We start from the raw sequence: 21,770 nt of genomic DNA, 5'->3' as shown, positions 1-21,770 counted from the left end.
GACTCATCTTCTGCATTGCTCGCTACAAAGATGACCCTACCTACTAGACATAGAGTTAGCTCATAGCATTTTCTGCTTACATTGAAGTCCTGTGCTTGACTTCCTACTGTTTGACCAATAGACCTGAGGACTGCAAAACAAATTCAGCTGCTACACAGTGAACACATCCATATACCTTCTGCTTTACTACAGTTTCTCCCTCCAGTCTCCACCACCATGATATTCCCAGCTCCTTCTAGAATCTGCCACCTTTTCTTTTCAGAAAAAAGAAAGATGAGGAAAAAAAAAAGAAGAGAAGGAGGAAATAAGGACATATAATGAACTCTCATTAATGATTAGGTCTACTTCTGCAGTAAATTGCTTTTATATTACCTGCAGGTCATTAGTGCCCTAAGCACAGTGGACTCTCGGTCCAGGGCCATTCCCTGCAAATGGTACTTGCCAGTAGTTTTGACAGCTTACAACTACTCTGTCCTTCTGTAGAAATCCTGATGTGTAATTTGCAATATAGACAGCTCCTATAATCTGACGAATCTCATAATCCTTTAATGAATGTCTCCCATTTTGCCACATGTGAATATTAAGCATCTCAGCTCCCGTTTAGGGGAAAAAAAGTGTTTCCCACACTCATGTCTACAAAGCTCTTGAGTGAGCCATAAGGGTTTGAGATGAGAGGGCAGATAAAACAAGCCACATCTACAGTTTTAGACCGTTCGTGCTTGGGAGTGTGAGGGGACTGAGTCACACTTCTCAAAAGCTTCTAGTCATCAGTGTTGTGTGTCAGACTGCTGTCACTGTATGTGAGTAGTAAGCTGTGGATTCAGCAATACAATAAAGAAAGAGGAGAAGGCAAATGAACCCATTAAAAGGTCTTAAAGTCACCCTTTTACAGACATATTGTAAGGAAGCTTAACCACATATTAAAAGCCTGACCTCTTAAGCATACCTTGAGCCTCACACAGGTAAAACAGGTAAGCATCCTCCAACACTTTGTACTAAAGCTCCCACCTCTCCAGAGAGGACTCAGGTCCTGTAACTCCAACAAGCTCCTGCACTAAATCTGAGCTTGCAGCCAGCCATGACATACAGGCAGTGAAAAGCTTCTTCCCAAATTACTTCAACAGCTTTGGATCCAGCAGACCCTACAAGATGGGTCCTTGGTTGGAGGAAGGGTCCCAGGGCTGCCACTGGCTTTGTAGTTACCAGAAGGCACAGTAAGAGAAAGGTCTTAGAAGTCTATCTGCTTGGGCTGGATGATTTGACAAGTTACTCCAAGATAGGTGCAGGAGCAAATTTTATTTTCATTCATTCATCCACACGAGAGCTCCCATGAGTTTGGCCAAGATGTTCTGTCACAGTTAAGATATGTAAAGGCAGTGAGAGATACTTCTTCCGTATAGCATCAATAGGGATGGGGACCAAGAGCTGTTCTTGACAACATTCGAGAGATCATGTCCTGGTTGAAGAAAGAAGAGCAAATGTGTGGGAACTTGGGAATACTAGGTGTTCAATCCAGTATAAGTAGCCATGGAGTTAGGAGATGAGGCTATACAGCTTTGAACACAAATCCTAATCCTTAGCACAAGGCACTATGGGGCCTTTGCTCTCTTTGATCCACAGCTTTATGGTAAAACATCTTCTCCATGGAGAAGACAGTACGCTGGGGATGGCTTTCTCTTCCCCTAATATTGTGTGTCTGCAGTGGAGGTGCCTCTGTCAGTGGCAGCGACAGTGATGGGCCACTCAGTACAAATGAGGACTTGTGGTATGATTCATCCAACCAGAGGCAGGAGCTGATCTTAGCGGGCGACACTGACTTGATTTCCATGGGAGATTGGTGACATGCTCAGATGGAGACACCAACCCATTACATAAGCCCACACTTGATCAGATGGGTATGGGTCTGCTGCCCTTTCCTATAAGAGGCAGGAAAAATTCTTTAGTCTCTGATACACAGCAGAGCACACAGTCTTGCTGACTCTAAGAAAGATCCCTTGCTCATTCACTGTTTGTCCTCGTTTTGTCTTTGAAGAAGTGCAATTCGCAAAATACTTACTGGCCTTGCTGGCCCAGGTACTTGACAAACTTCTTCCTAAAAGCCATGGTCTCGATGTAAATGAAATACAGCAATAACTTCACATTCCTTTGCAAATACAACCCCAGTCCATGCTTCAGCCTGAAAAGAGAGAAATCCATTGGCTCCCAGTGTCATGAATTCCCGATTTGAAAGTGCTGGGGCAGGAACACTTCCTAGGAAGTGAAAGGAAGACAGCTCCCAACTCCAGATATGCTGGAAAGAAGGAACTAAGGGTGTTTTTAGCATCTGAAAACTGCCTTGCATGGTGCATGGCTGCACAGCATACAGCTTCTTTTCCCCAGCTTCTGTAATTCCTGCCCCACACCTTCCTTGTCCACCCTCTACAGCTAAGGGTTGTGTCCACCCCAAGAACAGCTCAGATCCTCTCTCTGCCTAACTCTATAAAAACCCCATTGGACACATCCATTTCTCTATCTCAGGTCATTGGCAGTTTTTCTAGCAGACACTAGGCTTTCTGGTTGGCTCAACTGTTCAGGGAAGAACTGAAATTTCAGAAGAGGGAGAGAATGGCCAGACATTGCTAATTTTCCATCATGTGGGGAGAGATCACAATGCTCTGTGTCCTCTCTGCTACGTGAAAGCGGAGATCAAAGCTGTCCTTGACATGGTCTGTATTGTGGGTAAGGCAGGCCTCATCCAGCCATTCAGAGCTGTGTGCGTCTGGTGCCTGCCTGTATCTTGCATGCCTGTTAGTTGAAGTGTCTGCAAGATCTAAGGGAGGAACTGGTATTTACATGTCTGTAAGTGTGTGTCTGTGTGGGAGTAGGGTTTGTATATATTATAAAAAGAAACTGCAGATGGAAACAACCCAGTCTGGTGTCTAAGGCCTGGTTCAAAGCCCATTAAAATCAGCAGGAGTCATTCCATTTACTATGATGGGTTTTGGCCACATCTTTCCTTGCTCCTCCCCAACATGCCTATGAAATTAGGGCTGCTCCCTGCCACATATCCTCAATTAAACTCTGCAAGCAATGGAGCTTCTTATATTCACCACAGTGACTATTTTGCAGGGAACTGCTGGAGATGCCCCCTCCTCTGGTGTTCACATCCTAGAGATACTTAGAGGCAACTATTGCTCATTCATCACTCCTTGCTCAAGATACTGAGATCCCACTGTTTGATTTGTGCTTGTAAATTAGTGCCACCGGTTTTTTTACATCTTTTGTTTTACTTTTATCAGAACACACTCCAGCTTCATCTCCCTCTCCAGGAGCCGGACTTAAGATCAGAAGGGCTCATCAGCCCATCACCTTCCTGCGTACCTCGGTCTATCTACCGACTCTGCCTGTACTGCCTATAACCTTTCTAAAATTAAAGCATCTGTTTCTGAAAGGCTTTCATGCTGAATTTGCAGATATCAAAAGCTCATGACCCCTTGACACCTTTGGAGGTTTGCTCTAGTGGTTGCAGTCTCTGTACAGCAATGATGTGACAGACCTTTGGGTCTGTCAGGTTTCTGCTGTACTCTGATGTATAAAAGAGCCCTTTAAGATCTTATCTTTTTCCACATAAGTTTGTTTACAGCCTGTAAACAAGTCACCTGTCTATCCTCTTTTCCGTCAGATCACCAGTTTATGATCCTGAAGACTTTCACTGTAAGACATTTTTCTTGACGCTTTCCATTTTAATAGCCTTTAAAAATGTGGATGCTGGAAGAGGACCAAGTACTGACGTACCAGTCACAAATGCACAGTTGCTTCCACTCATCACTCCCTCATTTATATAGCCACAGAGTGCAACAGCTCTCTCTGCCACAAGAATGAATTAGAAGTCAAAATTGAGTTGCTTTTCCTCTCTGTGCCACAAACCTTTGTAGGAAACTTTCCTGTCTGCCTTCTTCCTCTTTGTCTTCCTCTAAATATCTCCCCAGCTCCTTGATTTTCTGGAGGTTTCTCACCCAAGCCTTGACCAGGCTGAACAAACCCATTTAGTTTTTCCAGCTTGATAACATCACAGGTCAAGGTGGAACAAACAAAAGTGGAGGGTTGAACCACTGAAGCGGTTCGAGATCTGCCATGGGGGATGCCACAGACAGCAATGCAATGTTCTGCATGAACGTGCAGGAGATGTGTTCAGGGATAATATACTTGCACAGATATAGAATTGTTTTAATTCCAGGCTGTTATCAGATCTGGAAAAATGCTGAACGAGTGGGTCGCTCAAGTATCAGTTTATTTCTACACCATCAAGAGGGAGCTGTATTTCCTCTCTAACATCCACACTGTAATTGCACTGCCTCTGCAAACAATTACCTGTGCCGAACCAGACTCTTTTCCCAACATTAAATCTATATTATCAGTACATTCCCCACCCCAAAAATTAATTTTCATTTTCATACCCGCACTCCTGTGTTATAATAGATAATGTGAAATTCTCTCCCAACTAATTGGTGATATTATTTGAAAGACAGGAGCTTCAGCATGTTTGGGAAGAAGATGTAATCACTTCACTACTGCCATACATTATGGTTTGGTTTAGACAGCCAAAGTTTTCCATAGCACTTTCTGCCACAGTATTCGATTGAAAGATAAAATTGCATTGCTTGATCACTGTGACTCCTTGTCAAAAATAGTACACGCTTGCAGTGCAAGCTAGAACTGCTATAGACATACACGGACATAAACTTTGCTCAATAATCTTGTAGTCTCCTCCAAAAATTTGCTACCCTTTCCTAGTGGGTTACAATCATCTGGGGATAGATGGATAGCCTTCTGCCAAAGCCGAAGCTGGCCAGCATCTCTCCTACACTGTACCTCCAGATCTCTCCCAGATCTTCTACTGCTTTATCCTCCTGCCCCCAGCCCATACTACCTCCTAGGCACTGTGGTGCTGCCAGAGGCGCTGTTTTTCTTCAGTGCCTTTGTGTGCCTTTGTGTACCTCTCTTTGAGGAGAGCCAGTAGGGCAGGCAGTGGCTGAAGGGGAACAGCCAGGTGGTGGTGGATGATCCATGCAGGAGAGGGGATGCTAGGCCAGTTATGTATGTTGCTTGGCCAATAGGATGGAAATAGGCATAGGGCTACAAATTGCCATTACTTGGGCTCCTAGCAGTCTATCACCATAGAAAACTGCCTATTTTATGAAATCAAATCGTCCTAAGGCAAGTGGTTCCTTTGGATAATCTTGAAACCTGAGATAAAACAGGAGAGGAGTGTCTGGTAAGGCCAGAGGAGAAAGACTCTTACCAGGAGCAGTTCGCTTGTAGCAAAGAGTCGCTGACTGCTGTCTAAAATGAAGACTACTTCACGACTGCTTGGAGGCCACAAGCAGCCCTCTGAGCTGAAGGACCTACCATGGACACTTTGGATTAAAGGGAGGGAAGAGGGGGCGAACTACATCTCTAACCAGACTGAACCTCTCAGGAACTCACCTCAGGTCCTGTCCAGAGCCTAGCAAAGTGGCTAGCCAAATACAGGGGACTTTTACTGAGATAGGGGATGTAGACTCTAAGGCTGTCATGAGAGTTCCTGTCACCTGTGAAGTATAGAGGTAACATATGCAGTCTCCCCAGATCCTGATGTGGACAAAGCGCTCAGAGAACGTGCACAATTAAATCTATGCAGCTTTAAATCACATTAAATCAATCAGAAAACAAAAGGCATGTAAGTACTGTCTTTATTCTGCAAAATAATAAGAGAAGAAGAGCTAGTCTGAAAATGACTCCCCACGCAGAAGAAGCAAGGGCAAACAGGACTCTCTGCAAACCAATGCCAGAATTTTACAAGGGCTTTTCTTATTCCAGTCCTAGAGAGCATCAGAAAAAATACCTTAGCCAAGATTAATCCTGACAGAACAGGGAGAAAGAGGGCTTTTGGAGGGGGAAACCCAGAATGTATTCCGGCCAAAAGAGAGGCTGGCTTGCATTTGAACTGCGTTATTTTCATGTCCATCATTGCCAGTTGTTTTTTCCCTTCTCCTGCACCATTGCATTCAGAAATGGTAGTGCAGCCCTTCATGGCAACTTTCATAGACTGTCCACCTGCACAGAAAAAGAAGTACATGCCATGTAAGAGGGAAACCATTCTCCATAGCTATTCCCTCCCTGGTCACTGAGGCTCATGTTTTCTTCCTGAGCGCTGTTCATTTTGTGCATCCAGTTGACTACAAATCCACCAATCCATTCCCCTGCAGTTCCCTCCCCAAATAAGTTTGAAGAAGCAGGAAGGTCACCTTGGTTGACCTGAAATACAAAGGAACTTGGGTTTGCCTTTTCCTGCTTTCTGCTGAGTAAAGATAACAAAAATCTTTTAAATTGTTTTCTTTCTCTCAGGTAGAGATTCTTCTCTTCAAATCTAGCACAGCTTCCTAAAGAAATGAGTTATGCGATGGTATTGCATGAATTTATTTGTCTCTTGCTCTCTCTGACCCTCTCATGACTTTTGAACCAAATGACCATCTTTCAGCCAAATTTGACATAGGGGATGAGAAGCTGCAAAGACATTAAAGGACAGTATTCACTTGGCTAAATGTGGCTATTCATGATAACGACTGACACGCTTACTCATGTAAATCCAAGCTCTAAGGCCTCACAGGATCTAGCCAAGCTGACAGAGAAAGCTCATTCATGCATCTGCTGAGAGAGGGCCTGAAGCCTGAACTTGTCCCTTACCAGACACCAGAACATCTACCTGAGAAAGGGACCTTAAAAACGCTGCAGCCACATGAAGATGCTCACATCTAGCCTACATCTTGGGCGTCAAAGATAAGTGGCCTGAGACCCAGCCTGGGTCCCTTGTTCCAGTGCTCCCAGAGTTCCTCATTAGCCTAGAGTTTTTTCCACTCAAAACGGTAATCTACTTAGGCCTGCTGTGCCAAACTAAAGACCTATGAGAAAAATTCTTATAGGTCAACAATTCCAAGCAGTTTTACAGTTAAATTACTTAACTACTGACAGCTAGGGACACACAGCAAGTCAGACAGGCCATGTGTGACTCTTCCCTTTGATCCTGGGTTCATAACTCCCCGGGATTCATATATTTTCACTGTCATTGTTTTTTTGCTCACACTGCTCGTGTTTTCTCCTGTACACAGGCTCAGAGGTCTGGAATATTTGTTGGACATTTGTATCTTGAGTACAAAAAATGTATATGAGCATTTCACTGGTTCCTCATCTTCCATTGCTCCCTCTATACAGTTGCTTCCTCTGCTTGGCTCATCACACTGCACAGATCTCCTCGATTTACAGTGGCCAATCAATCAAGCCAAGACAAGTTAAGAACCTTTTCTACTTCAATAACATGCAGTTTGCACCACTCTTGTTCCGTTGTGGTGACTAAGCAAATGATTGTTTTCTCTTGTGTTGGCTCCGCAACACACTTTTTAATTCAGAATTTGGACAAAAGGTGTACAAAATGTACAACAAATATCTTAAGGCCTAATATTATCACCTGACAATAATATCATCCCAGAGAAACTATGTCCATAACCACACACAAAGGCTTTTTTCAGTCTGCTTTTACAGCAGGTGCTGCTGGCCTTGACTTTAGAATTTTTTCTGCCTGCTGAAGCACTGATGGGGCTGCCCTGAGACGCAGAAGTTTATTACCCAGGGGAGAAAGGGAATGGGAGCTAGCTTTTCCAAGCAGGCGGGGAGCTTGTCTACTTTCCTCTCTCGAGCCACAGTCTCTACAGTGGAGAATAAGATTTCTGAAGGAGAGCATTTCATGTTGACCACTGCTGGTCAAAGACGATGAGTTCCCCTCACTAGGAAGGTTTTCAGGTTCCCTGACCCCAGAGGCTCAGCCGCCACATTCGTGAAGAGGGACTTGTCTCTGAATCTCTAGGCAAAGGACCACCACTAAAAGAAATAATATCCTGTGCCCACAGCAGCCAGTGTCACCTCATGAGACAGCTGATGGCTCTGTGTTAGGAGGCATCCCCTGTACTCCAGGAACGTGTCACCTGAACTTCCTCTAAGTTAGCAGCTGGCTTAGATTCAGACACATCCTCATGCACCTTAACTAGGGCATTCATGGTCTTGGTCAGATTTATTACATTTCCACATATCAGATTGCTTCATGAGTCCAGTTTTGCTCCTGGCCTCTGCCATACCAATGCTGTGAGGAATTCCAGCAGTTATCTGCGCATGGCAGGGAAGCAGGGAGAAAAAAGCACCCCTGCTCTTTTTAATCAGCTTTAAATATGTTCCCTTTCAGGTTTGTGTCACTTCCTCTGTTTCTCCTTCTCAATTTTTTTGCCCTTTTTTATTTTTATGTGATGCTTCCTCCTAGATTGGTTTCACCAATTTAACCAAAAAGAGGATAGTCCAAAAGAAAAGATAGTTACCAGGATTTATCAACCCAGCAAGGTCAATGCATTGTGTTTCAGATCCAGTGCAATTTATGGTTTCGTTACCACACTGGAAGGAGTCAATGCTGTAGCAGGCAGGACACTGTAATCCATTGGGCACGTTGTCCACTGGTGGCACTGGGAAGAAAGAGATTGATTTTAATAAAGAAGGAGAGGAAGTACAGAGGCTCATCACCCGTGACCTCTTTAAACGCCCATGCAAAGACCCTCTCTGCCAGCAGCAAGAATAACAGAGTCTATGTGGCCACAGACAGAAAAAGTTTTCTGTGCAAAACCGTGCTGCAGACTCCCTTCCAGAACCTGCTTTGTGCAAAATGGTTTATCACAGAATCACACAGAACAGTTGAGGTTGGAAGGGACCTCTGGAGTTCATCTAGCCCAACCTCCCTGCTCAGGCAGGGTCCTCTAGAGCATATTGCCCAGGATCACGTCCAGACGGGTTTTGAATATCTCCAGCGAAGGAGACTCCACCTCCTCTCTGGGCAGTGTGTGCCAGGGCTCAGTCACCCTCACAGTCAAGAAGTTTTTCCTCAGGTTCAGACGGAACTTCCTGTGGTTCAGTTTCTGCGCGTTGCCTCTTGTGCTGTTGCTGGGCACCCCGGAGAAGAGGCTGGCCTCACCCTCTCGACGCCCTCCCTTCAGATACTTGCACACATTGATGAGATCGCCTCTCAGTCTTCTCTCCTCCAGGCTGAACAGGCCCAGCTCTCTCAGCCTTTCTTCATAGCAGAGATGCTATCTTTCAACTTAACTTCCCATGGCAGGGGAAACTACTCACAGGACTATTTTGCAGAGCCCTTTCAAGCAAAAAGCCCATGCTGAATTTCAGTCTGTCCATGACCTGTCCCGAGAAGCATACAGGATCTGCGATGAAGTCATCTCTCTTGCAAGACAGGGCTGAATACCCCCAAGGCAGAGGCTTGGGCTAGAAAGCCATACCTCGAAATGGGAAGGCAGAGATAATGAGGTGACAGGGTAGAAGCAAAAAAGCAACTTGCTTGAGACAGATGCTGTTCGACAGGCATCACCCACGCAGCAGGCCCAGCCAGCTCTTCCTTTTACTTTCCCATAGTTCATGGTGACAGAGCCCAGATGGCACACACTGGACATCAGGCAGGTCTTGATGAATGAAGAGATTGTCATCCCACCTATCATGAAGGAGAAAGCAGTGCCGACTCATTAACCACCAGATAACTCCCTTCCCCTCCTATTATTTCCTATAGCAAGAACTTCTCTGTCCCTTTGCCTGCTATATGGCCTTCCCCACATCCTGACAGGGGTTTGGAGATAGCAAAGCCACCCTGAAGGCAGTGCTGAGGAACTTGGTAAGGTTAGCTCACAGGAACTAAGGTGGTGCTACTACATCTGAAACACTAACGAGGAATTTCTCCCTCTCCACAATAGGTTTAAAGGGAGAAGGAAGGTACAATTGTTCCCAGTCAACTAGTGTGTTGCAGATATTTATCTTAGCTATAATGCTCCAAATTTAGAGCTTATGGGGCAACCCATGTGCCTCTGACCCATAGCCCACACTTCCCTGTGTGCAGTCCACAAAGCACACAGATCCATCAGCTGCAAGCTCTGACATCCTCACACAGGCAAATCTAGTCTTTCCCATGAGCTAGACTTAAAAGGCTTGACAGGAGTGGCAGAACAATTACTGAAAAGCAGTCTCTTGAGTCTCTTCCAGCACTGGAAGGATGAAGGGTCACTTTGTGCAAGCAGAGGGAAGAAACACACTGGAGCTAGCAGCGTGAAACCTGACAGAATAGGAGCCAGCTTCCAGTCTAAAATCCAGTGGTCACAACAGTGAATCTGGATGATGGCTAAGGCCAAGCCACTAACACAGCAGAGAGTGCAGCTGTGTATGACCTCAGCACCCAGTGCTAGTGTGCCAACTGCTGGGGGGATGTGCTGTTAGCTCAGTGCCAGTAGTGCCACCAGGCTACCTGGGATCTCCTTCCCAGTTCAGGGAAAGGACTCAGATGCAGGCCAGTTTCTGTCTCCAACCCATGGTCAACCTACCCTCAGTGCTAGATGTCAGCAACCTTGTGTCCCTAACAGTCCAATCCCTCGACTCAGCTACTCAGCTCAGCCCCAATTAAAAGCCAACTTCACCATCAAGTATGCTGTTTAGGTCTCTCCCCTCTTCAGCTCAGAACTAAGCCCTCCAGGTAGGTTTCTGCTCCTCAAGATGAAGAAATATTGTCCTTTTCCCATTCCAGGGCAATCTCTGCATCCTCACTGAGTGAAAATAAAAATGAACAACTCATCTGAGGACTTACCATATGGCAGAGATGGAGAGAGAGACCCATCCCCCTACCCTTCTCTGAAAGCTGCATTTGTAAACAGCCAGAATGATCTTCTCACCTACCTATTGTGGTCTCATGCAGAATGGTGCCACAGGAATCTTCATCACCACTACAGTTTTTCAGTGGGCAAGAGAAGCTTTTTGCTATGCTGTGACAAACCTCACACTGAAGAGTGGTCCCTGAGGAACGAAGTAGGACATGTTCTTGGGTAGCAGCCACAGGAGATTTCACTTCCCCTTTTATCTACATTTTGCTTCAGCATCTGATTAGCACTTTTCAAGTTTCACTTCCCTTATTTTTCCTGTTTCATTGTTCAATTTGGGGGGGGGGAATAGTTTTCTTTTGTTTTTAATTCTAATTTCAGTTTGGAGACATGAGAGGAAGCCTTGTCAAGATAGTTTTACATTTTAAAGCCAGTTTGACTTGTCTCTTATAGGATGTTGCTTGGTTGGTTTTGCTGGGGATGCTAAAGAAATAGGCTTCAAATCCCCTCTGCCCTGGCAGGCATTCAGGCATATCCTGGATTTGCAGCCCCCAAATCCTCTCTTTGCAGTGACCAGGGCAGCCAAGAGGCTAGGGATCAAGAGGCTGCCAGTAGGTCTTGACTATGCTATGTACAAATTGTGAATGGTATAGCTCTTCTTAGGCATTAGAGGAACCCACTTTATTGACTGCCTGCTATTTCAGGACGAGAGTATCTTAAGCAGAACCAGAATATCAGCCAACCATCAGGAGGCATTTAGAGAGGAATAAAGAGTTTACGGAGAGAAGCCAAACAGCTCATCTTCCCTGACACACACGCTCATCTGCACCCAAGGGTTCACCATGCAGATTGAGCACATGTCAATTTCCTAATCACAGGTACCATCAAAGATACCTTGCAGTAGCTGTGAGACCTGCATGGGGTGGCAGTCATGACACAGAACCTCTGAGAGGCAGTGGTCTTCTAGAGCAGCACTGGAGGGCAGGTGAGATAATAAATAATGCATAAAATGTCACAAGACACAAGGCACGAGCAAATTAATTGAGCTCCTGAGTTTATATCAGTGGTGGCTAGAGACTGATTCAGCCAACTAAAGGTCTATCTGTCTAAGAGCGATTGGAATCACTCTCTAGACTCCTATGACTGCCTTGACTAGAATGTTAGTGACTGCTGTGGGAGCTCATGTAGACACCTACATCTTCATCTGCAAGCTGGATCATAGCACCAAAGAACCCCTACTCCACCCTGATCCACCATTCACCCCCATAAAAGGCAAATCCCCCAGAATAAGGGATTTGCCTGTGGCTCAGATGGCAGGAACAGCCCCAGGCACGGAATAACAGTTCCCAGGCCCGTTCCACATCTCACCGCCCCGCAGATCCTAATAGAAAACTTACCTGAGTCTAGGACAGCCAGGAAGAGGCTGAGGCCAAGAGATACTTTCATGCTGATGGGATGAAAGGACAAGAAGCCATCAACTCTTGCTGAACACAGCACTGCCTGTCACAAGGGCTTTTATAAACTGGAGGAAATGGGTACGCCTGTATTATTTAGAGAAAGCTGCTCTTTGAGGAAGTGGAATTTGGAGACATGCTCTCAAGAATACAGATGCAAGAGCATGCTAGCACTGGTGTTTATTTTTTTCTTTGATGAAAAATGTCTTCCTTTTCCTTTACATGAGGAATGCTGCAGATCTTTCCCCAGTTTAGAGTATGCAGGCTGTAGGAAAAGACTGGCTTGCTTGGGGTCCTTCAGGTATGTCTCCAGGGCAGACTTTGTTTGAACAACATTCTGCCTCTGCCATACATATGAATGCCTGAGAAGAAACCATTTGAACAGCCTTGTTGAACTCTCACCATTAAGCCCAAAGAGGCCAAGTGTAGCAAGGGCCAGCCTGGAATTTTCCTCATGGCTGAGTTTTTGCTGGCTGGCATCCCATCTCCCTCCCCATTAAGCAGTCAGGAGCTCTCATACCCCAGAGTAAGGCAGCAATGCAATGAACTTCCTCTCCAAGCTGGCATGCAGCTTCTCTTTGCAAAATGACTGCCAACAAGCACCTTGGAGCAGGCTGAGTCAAGCGTTCCTGGAGATGAATGTATCAGAGCTGCAAAGCGGGTACTCCAGGAAGCAGGTTTTGACATTAAACACTTGGAAACTAATAAGAAATTCTCCTCTCATTCTGCTGGGCTCTAAATCAAACCAGCCAGCAGAGAGAAACCATTGACGTGGCTGTGAGATAGCCTGGTCACAGGTTAGGTATTGTTAGAACAGGTTTTCCAAGCCTCGAGATCTCGTGATGAGCTAATGCCAAGAAGCAGTGACCAACTTACCATTTGCCCAAGGGTTGCCTGCTCCATTTGCAGGTTTTATCAGCATGTGCTGCCTCACAGTAATTATTCCCTACCCTGGAGACATCCTCTATAGACCTTGATCTGCAGCAGAGAGGAGGACACAGCTAGTTGATTTATGGGGATTTTGCAGGATTTTTAAGCAAGAAATCTAGTCTGCTGTGGAAGGAGTCTCACCTTGAACGTGGTAGGGTTAGATGTCCAATGACAAGCAAAGATGGTTTTACTGCTGAGGTTTCCAAGTGATGTGCAAATGAACTAAGTGCTACTCCTGGCTCTACCAAAGATTTCCTGCAAATCTGTAGGGAAAAATCTCAGATCTCTCTGATGTTTCTGCTCATTCTTTTGCTTTGATTTACTATTTCTTTTTCTCCACCTCGCTGTCTCCTTCTCCCATTTGGGCCCAGCCTCTTCAGAGGAGAAGTGTTTTCCTGCCATATCCAAATACAATAAATAGTCCAGTGGGGCCTCTTGTCAGCTAAGCCCAGGGTATTATCATAATGGAAATTAGTGCAATTAGAACGGATAAAAGATAGGTTACCCCAATGGCCATAAAGCTGACATCGCAAGAGGACAAGAGAAAAGAGTACGCTCACTTTGAATTTGCTTGTCAGCTCAGCAAGGATCTGGTGTCACAAACAATATGTTGTAAAGAAGTCAAATTTCTAGCGGCAGCCAGTCTAGGATTAAATTACATTTCTCATTGGACTTAACTTCAGACTGAATAAAAACCTGTCTCCAGGCAGGCTGGGGTCCTCAAATCAACATGTTCCTGCTATTTAACTACATGTGGGACTGCAGATACAGATAGGGAGATGGGTGGATGTGGCTGTCTCTTGTGATTTTAATTTCATAGCCATTCACTTAAGATGATTACTGAATCGCCTGGGGAATTTTCCCTGAATGACATGACTGCACTAGCCCCACTGAATTACATTGAACTCACCCATTTCCCATCTCTCATGCAGGGAGGGTGTGAAATGCAGCCTTTTTATGTGTGTTTTTAGAGATGAAACCAAGTGCAGCAAGGAGCAGCCATGATCTGCAGCAATAAAAGGCCTGGAAAATATGACTTATGAGGGGAGATGGAAATAATGAAGGTACTCTGGGGACAGCCAGTCATATCCCCATATATCTCCCAAAAAAGGTAAAGTAATCTAGAAGGCAGGACAAGATGTCACTTAGGTTAGGCATTGGGGGAAGTTTCTGACACTGACAGCAGTGAAGCACTAGAGCTGATTCCCTAGGGAAGGTGTGAATCCTCCATCCTGGCTGGCTTGGAAGAACAGGCTAGACAAATGCTTGTCGGGGATGATTTAAGTAGATGGGATCCTGCTCCAGGCCTAAGAGATGGATTAGATGCTCTCTCTCAAGGTCCATTCTAAACAGGTGCCTATACTTTTATGATTTCACAGTGTGTATGAAGGGCCTGTCTTCTTGAGGATGTCTGTGGTTCCAGAAGCAGAGGAGGTGATAATATGTTAGTCATCAACGATACCGTGCAGGGAAGTGAGGCAAGGACCGGGAAGGTCAGAGAAATTTGTGAGCAGGAGAAGTTTGAAATCCAAACCTGAAAATAACGTTGGTGGGAGGGGTTGTTATGGACAAGTGGGTGGAGGTCAAGAACCAGACAAAGATCTAGGTTCAAATGCTGTTTCCATTGCACACTGTCTTTGGGAAACCGGCTGTGTTTATGCAAGAGATCACTAACTCTCTGAAACCGCATCTTACTCAGGAAACCCTGGTGCTGAAAAAAAGCTGAGGCTAGCAGAGCATTGTGGGGGAGGGGAGTATCATACATGTTTTTCAGGGTCCTGTACACCACCAATGGCTCTCATATTGGCTCTAATATCTTACTGGCTCTGACCAGTAAAAGACAACAGCTCAGACAGTGTCCCAAAAGCCCAGGCACAGTTTCTGTGGGAGCGACAGAGGAGAAGCTTCTTCTATAGCTCTCTTTATCTAAGGTGCGAAAGGACAGAGCCACAATATGTGGGGACATTTTGACAGATAAGTCATCTGTAGCCCATAAAAAATGGCTCTAGAAGGAGAATCAAATCCACCCCTCTTCTGATCTGATCGCTTGCTTTCCAGAACAACTGGAGAGATTGGCAAAACCTGCCAAGCTGGTTAACCAGGCAAGAAAATATAAGACAGAAATGCTAACCACACAGTGCAAGGATTAGAGTGCTTATCTCAAACACTGAGAGCAGGAGGAGTCCCATCGGTTGCTGTACTGCTTGCTTGCTGCCTACGGTCTGAACAAGCTTTTAACGATCACTTGTCTCTGCTGCAGCTGCATGAATTAATAGATCAGCCCAACTGTAGGAGGTCACTGTAAATCTAATTCCCACTCCTGAAAAAAGTTCCCAGTCCCAAAAAACAAATGCTCCATTGCGTTTCTCCATCACTGCTGCACTACCTAACCCCAGCCCAAGCCAGAGGGGTGGAGATTTGTTGTCTCTTTCCACCTGATTTGGGATCAGGGCTTGAAACAGGAGCTGGGGAGGGAGGGCTGGTGGCACTGAGAAGGTTCACAAGAGCAAAACCTTCCCTCCATATGTGGCGGCAGTGGCACGGCAGTTTATTCACTTCAAAAATAATGCGCTTGTCACTAAGGGGGTACCAGCACCTGAGGGAGGGGGAACTGCACCCCAAAATGGAGCTTGGGCAGAGACTCACAGAGGGCAGCCATAGTAACAGGTTCCCCTGGAGGAACAGGGTCCTTAACAGCCCCGTACTGCAGCTGGGTCCCAGCCTGCTGTGCTGAGAGCTGCCCTGGCTCCTGGCCCCGGGCTCCCACCACCAGTGTGGGACCTGCCCTGCCTGAAGCCGCCTTTTTTTGAGGGGTTAGTTTTCAGCCAGGTCATTCCCTTAGGAGGAAATCTACTGTTGGCAAAGGATTTAGGAACCCAGGAAGAGAAGCTGAGAGGGCTGAACACTGAGCTGTTTGAAGAAAAGGCTGGAAATCACATGACCATGCAGTCTTAATAAAACAATTATTTAAATATTTTCTGCTGTGGCTAAAAAAACCCATGATATTTAACATGTTATCATACATGTACAACATCCTAGTGAAACTACATATAATCTACCTGACTGAATATAATCAAATCATGTAACTCCATGAGATCTAAACAATTAAAGGAGTATAAAGGAGATTTTATTTTACTTTTAAGCCTACACCATTTATGGCAACAACGGTGTTAGCATTGACAAATTGTTGGTAGCCTGGTCAGCAATTATCTTTTCAATTGAAATAATTGCCAGGGAATCCAGCTGCTTTTCAGACATCCTTGAATGAAGATAGATTTGCATCCACGTTAGCATGCCGAATGAGTCGTCCACGCTTGCATTAATGATCAACAATGTCATCTGCAAGCAATCAAGACAACAGCAACTATTTAATCCTAACCCCCTGGTGACGAGGTAAAAAATAAGTCCTTTTTAGACATTCATATTTCAACCTTCTCTTCAGTGAATTGCTTCAACACACAAATTGCTTCAACATCTGCAAAGAGCAGAGCTAGCTTGCTAAGAGTATTCCAGGCTGCCCAACGTGGCAGATCAGTCTGCCATTTTTAGCTAGTCCATGAAGCTAAAGCTAATGCTGCCACGGGCTGGTGTCAATAGACAACAAATGTGTAAGAGAAGGAGAAATCCGTTAATACGCAATTAATATCCATGCCTTTACTTATTATTAGTGTCAGTGGTCATGGACTACTGGAATAAAAATTCAACATTTCAGGGATGATAAAAGTGGCAACAAAGTTCCAAGTCCTGGAAAGAGTAGTATCCAAACAGCTGCCGTTTATAGCACCCTGGAGTTTGTAAAGGAAGCAATGAACACAACAGGGATTTATAAACTTCCCTGAAGAGCCTAATCTTGTAAGCAAAAGCAGAGCCAGTCAAAGCCAGCTTGGAGAAGAGGCACCCATGGACTGTAACTGTTAGGCTGATCTGAGGGATTCTGTAATACAAGGATTCATTCATTCATTCACTCACTCTTTACCTCTAGCTATCTACTGCTCACATCTGGACACATGTGGCACAGGAATCCTCCTTAGAACAGACTGTGAGATACTTAGAAATAGGAGATGCATAATGGTAAAGGGATTCATGTTTGCCATTGACCGCCTTTATTCTTGAAAGTGTGACTTTATCACTTTCCCACCCCTCTCTTCCCACTCGGTCAATTACTAATCAAGTTCCACTAGCAGGGAACAAGACCATATCATGAAATGTAGTAGTCGTGGCTGAGTAAGACGTGCCTTGGAAATGGGCAGATGCAGCCAAATCTGAACACTGAAAAACAAATGTTACCAATAGGCTAAGACAAAAGCCTAGGCTGTGTCTGCAGACTCTTGCTCTGATGGGAAGTGTTTGCGTGCAGCTTTTTCTTCAAATTGGCACACAGATGCAGCTGCTCTGTTTGAACTAGAGGTCTTTGAAATCTGGAGATCTCAAAACCCTAATTTCCCACTTTTGATTAAAATGAAGTGATCTGAAAATGACTGAAACTTCATTACAGTTTTTGGCATCATATCTCTGAGACATGTACTGTCACTCTGTCAATACTATTCTTATCTGTCGCGGGATTCCTGTATATGCAGTACATGTCTTTTCTAATAAGCTGAGGTGTTAGTGCATTTTTCAGTGTGAGCTCTTGCCTCCTTTTTCCAGTCCTTTATCATGAAGCGTGACACATTGCATAAGGAAAACCCCGGAAAGCCATGCCCTGCAGCATCAAGAGACATGCTCCCAGCCTTTCAAATGGTGCTCATCTTCCATATCACTTTCCAACCCAGCATTATTCATTGTGTGATAAGCATCATAAAATAAAGGTATTCCCAGAAGAGTGTGTCACAGAACACGAAGAGGAGCAGGTTTGATCAAAACGTATGTTGGTTTGGGCAGATTTTCTAGTCAATAGGCACTTTAAAAAATAAAAAACAAAAATTGCTGTTGTATTTTTCTGGGTGTTTTTAAGAGCTAAAGGGATGCTCTTTGCTCTTGCGTTTTCATATTCACTCATGAGGAAATGCATCTTTTGCATAAGGTAGCGTGAGCCCCCAGGCAGAATGACTGATGAGTTGTAATACTGTGGGATGTTTAAATATTAGAGCAAAGAACATCAGATAAATACCCTGAAACAGCAAATAGTGAATGGCAGGGAAGAGAGCTCCAGGCAGACTTCCACAGTTCCCAGTGCAGGGTGTCCACGATAGCTCAGCATGAGCAAAGGAGCAGCCTCCCATGCGGTTAGAGCATTGGCCAGGGGGGTCAGAGGGCTGCTGGTTGCCAGTTTTCAGAGCTGCTGTATGAAAAAAGACAAATTTCATTTTACTTGCCCTAAGCTAGGCAGACTGGAAAGAACCAGATGGAGGTGCCAAGTGGAAAAAGATGAGCAACCTTCCCAGGGACAGCCAAACACTTTAACTGAATTACATGCTCCCAGGAGTTCCTACCTGCTTAGTCTACTAGGACTTGAACCTGAGTTTCTCACTTCCTGACAAAACCCTGCTTGTGAGGATAAGAATCATTCTGACAAGGAACACTTTGCAAATAAAATATAACAATATATATGTTTTCACACATACCCACTCACTCTGCTACACCTACCAAAGAGAGATTGATTTCAGTAAATCAGGTTAGAGTACAAATGCCCTGGTCCTTTCCAAAATAAATTTTTCTATGAAATCTAGGTTTTCCAACAAAAATATGTCCCAGTAAAAATTTTCTTAACAGTGGTAACAGAGATGTAAAAAAAAAATCTCCCCAAACAGTCTTTAATCAGTCTGCCCTGAGTCTTCAAACCTGAAATAATTTTGAAGATACCTGATACAGGTGATTTACTGATAAATGGCCAAGGATTTGTGGGTTTTGGCCTAAAGGCACCATCTGGGAAACCACAGGAGTTTAATGAGCCTGCTCCAAAGACATTAGGCTTTTATGGAAACAGATTAAAAGAATTTTACTTAACAAGTTAATCATGTAGTATAACGAGTAAATAAAAAAATAATGCCATACAGATAAGACATGGGAAATTCCTGTGCTAGTGACATGAAGTGTATGGAAATGACAGTTAGGTGGATGCAGAATGAAAACATAACAAACAAATATAAAAGAAGAAAGGCAGACATGTAAAACCAGGATTATAAGATTATTAAAACACTAGGGCAGTTCCCTATTAGGGCAAAAAGTCTTCCTTAACGTGTCTTTTTTTTCAAGAAGGTTTTTAGTATCTTCACACTTGAACTTTTGCATGAACATAGGGTGAATGATTGAACTAGGGTCCAGATTTCTCAATTACCTTAGTCAATAGCATAAAATACCAACCACAGAATCACAGAATGGTTGAGGTTGGAAGGGACCTCTGGAGATCATCTAGTCCAACCTCCCTGCTCAAGCAGGGTCCTCTAGAGCGTATTGCCCAGGATCACATCCAGATGGGTTTTGAATATCTCCAGGGAAGGAGACTCCGCTACCTCTCTGGGCAACCTGTTCCAATGCTCAGTCACCCTCACAGTGAAGAAGTTTTTTCCCAGGTTCAGATGGAACTTCCAATATAATCTCATTAGATGTGACCATTGCATTTTACCTTGATTTTAGGAAAATCAAAACTATGTTTACTTGCTAAGCAGAGCTCAAGTTTTCTCTCTGTTCTTTCATCCACAGAAAACCCCGCGCATCTCTTACACCTCCAAGAGCTTCTGATCCGACAACTTTCATCCAGTCTATCTAGAGCTAAATCGACTTCAGATGCCTTGCAAGTTACCTATATAGATCGGCTCATAGAAGTTACTCTTATACGAGAAACATCTACTCAGTCTTGCCCTCGTGCATCTCTACTGGTTGTCACATGCCCATCTCCAGTACTATCTTCTTCTAAATATTGCATGTAAACCAACAAGAGGAATTAGAATTAAATCATGGGCCTACTCCCATACAGTGAAAGCAGGCTGCTACAGTGCCTCCCACTGCTATTGCTAGTTGTAGACTCCTCAGTGAGAAGGTGACACAAAACAAATATTGTGGCACACTGGTATTGTCCCCTGGGAAAGGCTGTATGGCTGATTTTGGAGCCACAGGAGGAAACATAGTGCCAGAAAGGACATTGAAACTGTGGGAGGAATCTTCCCTCTCCCCATGATGGGACCTTTGGGACCCTCTTGAAGTCACCTGCTCAGGGAAGAGCTGCTGGCAATGCTCAGATGTCCAAAATCCGTTGTCCGGATGAGATCAAGCCAATAGTGAAACTAGTTGAAAAGCTGCTCTTTTTTCTTTCAGTTCATCAGCCAAACCGATAAAATAACAAGCCATGGCTATCTAGTGAGGCTTTCACTTCTAAGGAGTGTTTTAACCTTTCTCCGTTTTTAAGTTTTGGCCAATTTGTAAGTGAAACAATTTTATCCTTTCTTAAAATAATCTCTGGAACATTACTTTGTCAGTTTTTCTCTCTGGTACCACCTCAGCAGATGACAGCTCCATGTTTCTTCACAAATAGAAAACACATTTTTCCCCTGGAATTTTTTTCTGAAGCCTAAAACAGGTCATATACTGGAAAGTCTGCATCAAGCAATGGGGAACTCTGAGCAAGCATGCTGAAAAGCAGAAAATATTGGGATCTCTGTAGCTCCAGGAGAGGCCTTTCTGGGCTCCTTTGGTGGTCAGGCAGAGCCCATTCAGGCTTGTCTCCAAGTGGCATGTAACCAGACCCTCAAAGCACATGGATCAAAAATCTGAACTCTAGGGAAGGGAGGAATCATGAGCCCTTACCTGCTCTTGAGTTGAGGGTGTGAAGCTGAGATCCAGAGAAAGCCTCAGTCTCCCCAGTGGAAGTTGCACATCAGATAGACCCCAATTCAGACATACAATAAGGGCAAACAAGGGAAAATGCAGTGAAGCATGTTCAGCTTCCATCTCCAGGCTGGGAACCTAGACAGTCAACAGAAAGGAATTGCATGTGCTAGGCAATGGAAATAGGTCTGATTACCCTTCTCCCTTGCAAAAGGAAGTGCTCACTGGAGAAATACATGAAATTCATCAGGGTATTTCCACATGGGTTCTAGAGATGACAGTGCTTTGGGAGCTGTAACCACAAACAGTGTTAGAGAAAACCTTTTCACCCCTTGCCTCACACTTCAGGGAGCAGGATCAGTGCAGACTAGCTACCCAAAGACAGGCCATTTAATAGTCCAGCACTGCAGATCCAGTGGTTCAGCTTGTGCTGTGGGGCATAGCTCAGGGTGACTGGCCACGGAGCAACTTTTGAGCACATGTCTCTGGCCAGACTGGACACTGAAAAAAGCTGCTTCTCTCATTGCTACTTCCCTGCCTTACCCAGACTAGGGAATTCAGGTTAATGCATGTGGGCAAAAAGCTCAAAAAATCCTGGCATAAAGCACCACCACAGTCATCTGTTAGTAATGGACTTATCTCTACTTTGAAGGAATATTCTCACATTACAGTCGCATTCTTAGAAAAGGGAGCGACAGCAGTGGTGAAAAGTTTGCACATGCAACTCCACGTGCAGAGGCAAAATAGGATGTGAGTGAAGATGAACAAAGCTGGGGCTCTAAGAAAAGGGTTATGCAAGCTTTCTGTCAGTCATCTTAAGGGTGAATGGGGAAACAGATGACACACAGGCTCTGCACACTCAAGTAATAGGGTTTGGACTTCCAAGCTCCATGAATTCTGTGGCTGAAGATAGAGAGGTGTT

The 21,770-nt window shown here is 44.6% G+C and overlaps 1 protein-coding gene across 1 annotated transcript; it reads right to left on the bottom strand.

The window, feature by feature from the left end:
- Positions 1–1,314: 1,314 nt before the first annotated feature.
- Positions 1,315–21,082, bottom strand: LOC138064202 (phospholipase A2 inhibitor NAI-like). The gene is made up of 10 exons (XM_068925820.1): positions 20,828–21,082; positions 13,226–13,347; positions 13,031–13,132; positions 12,098–12,147; positions 10,780–10,896; positions 9,404–9,553; positions 8,382–8,522; positions 5,864–6,075; positions 2,057–2,176; positions 1,315–1,916 (listed from the first exon to the last, which is right to left on the bottom strand). The coding sequence occupies exons 1-9, from the start codon at positions 20,969–20,971 to the stop codon at positions 2,093–2,095; spliced, it is 1,122 nt and encodes a 373-aa protein (XP_068781921.1). The 5' UTR covers positions 20,972–21,082; the 3' UTR covers positions 1,315–1,916; positions 2,057–2,092.
- Between the last annotated feature and the right edge of the window lie 688 nt (positions 21,083–21,770).

Source organism: Struthio camelus, chromosome W (assembly GCF_040807025.1).
Source record: "Struthio camelus isolate bStrCam1 chromosome W, bStrCam1.hap1, whole genome shotgun sequence".
Lineage (NCBI taxonomy): Eukaryota > Metazoa > Chordata > Aves > Struthioniformes > Struthionidae > Struthio > Struthio camelus.
Note: the sequence above shows the minus strand (reverse complement) of the source record. Positions and strands in the feature narration are given on the sequence as shown.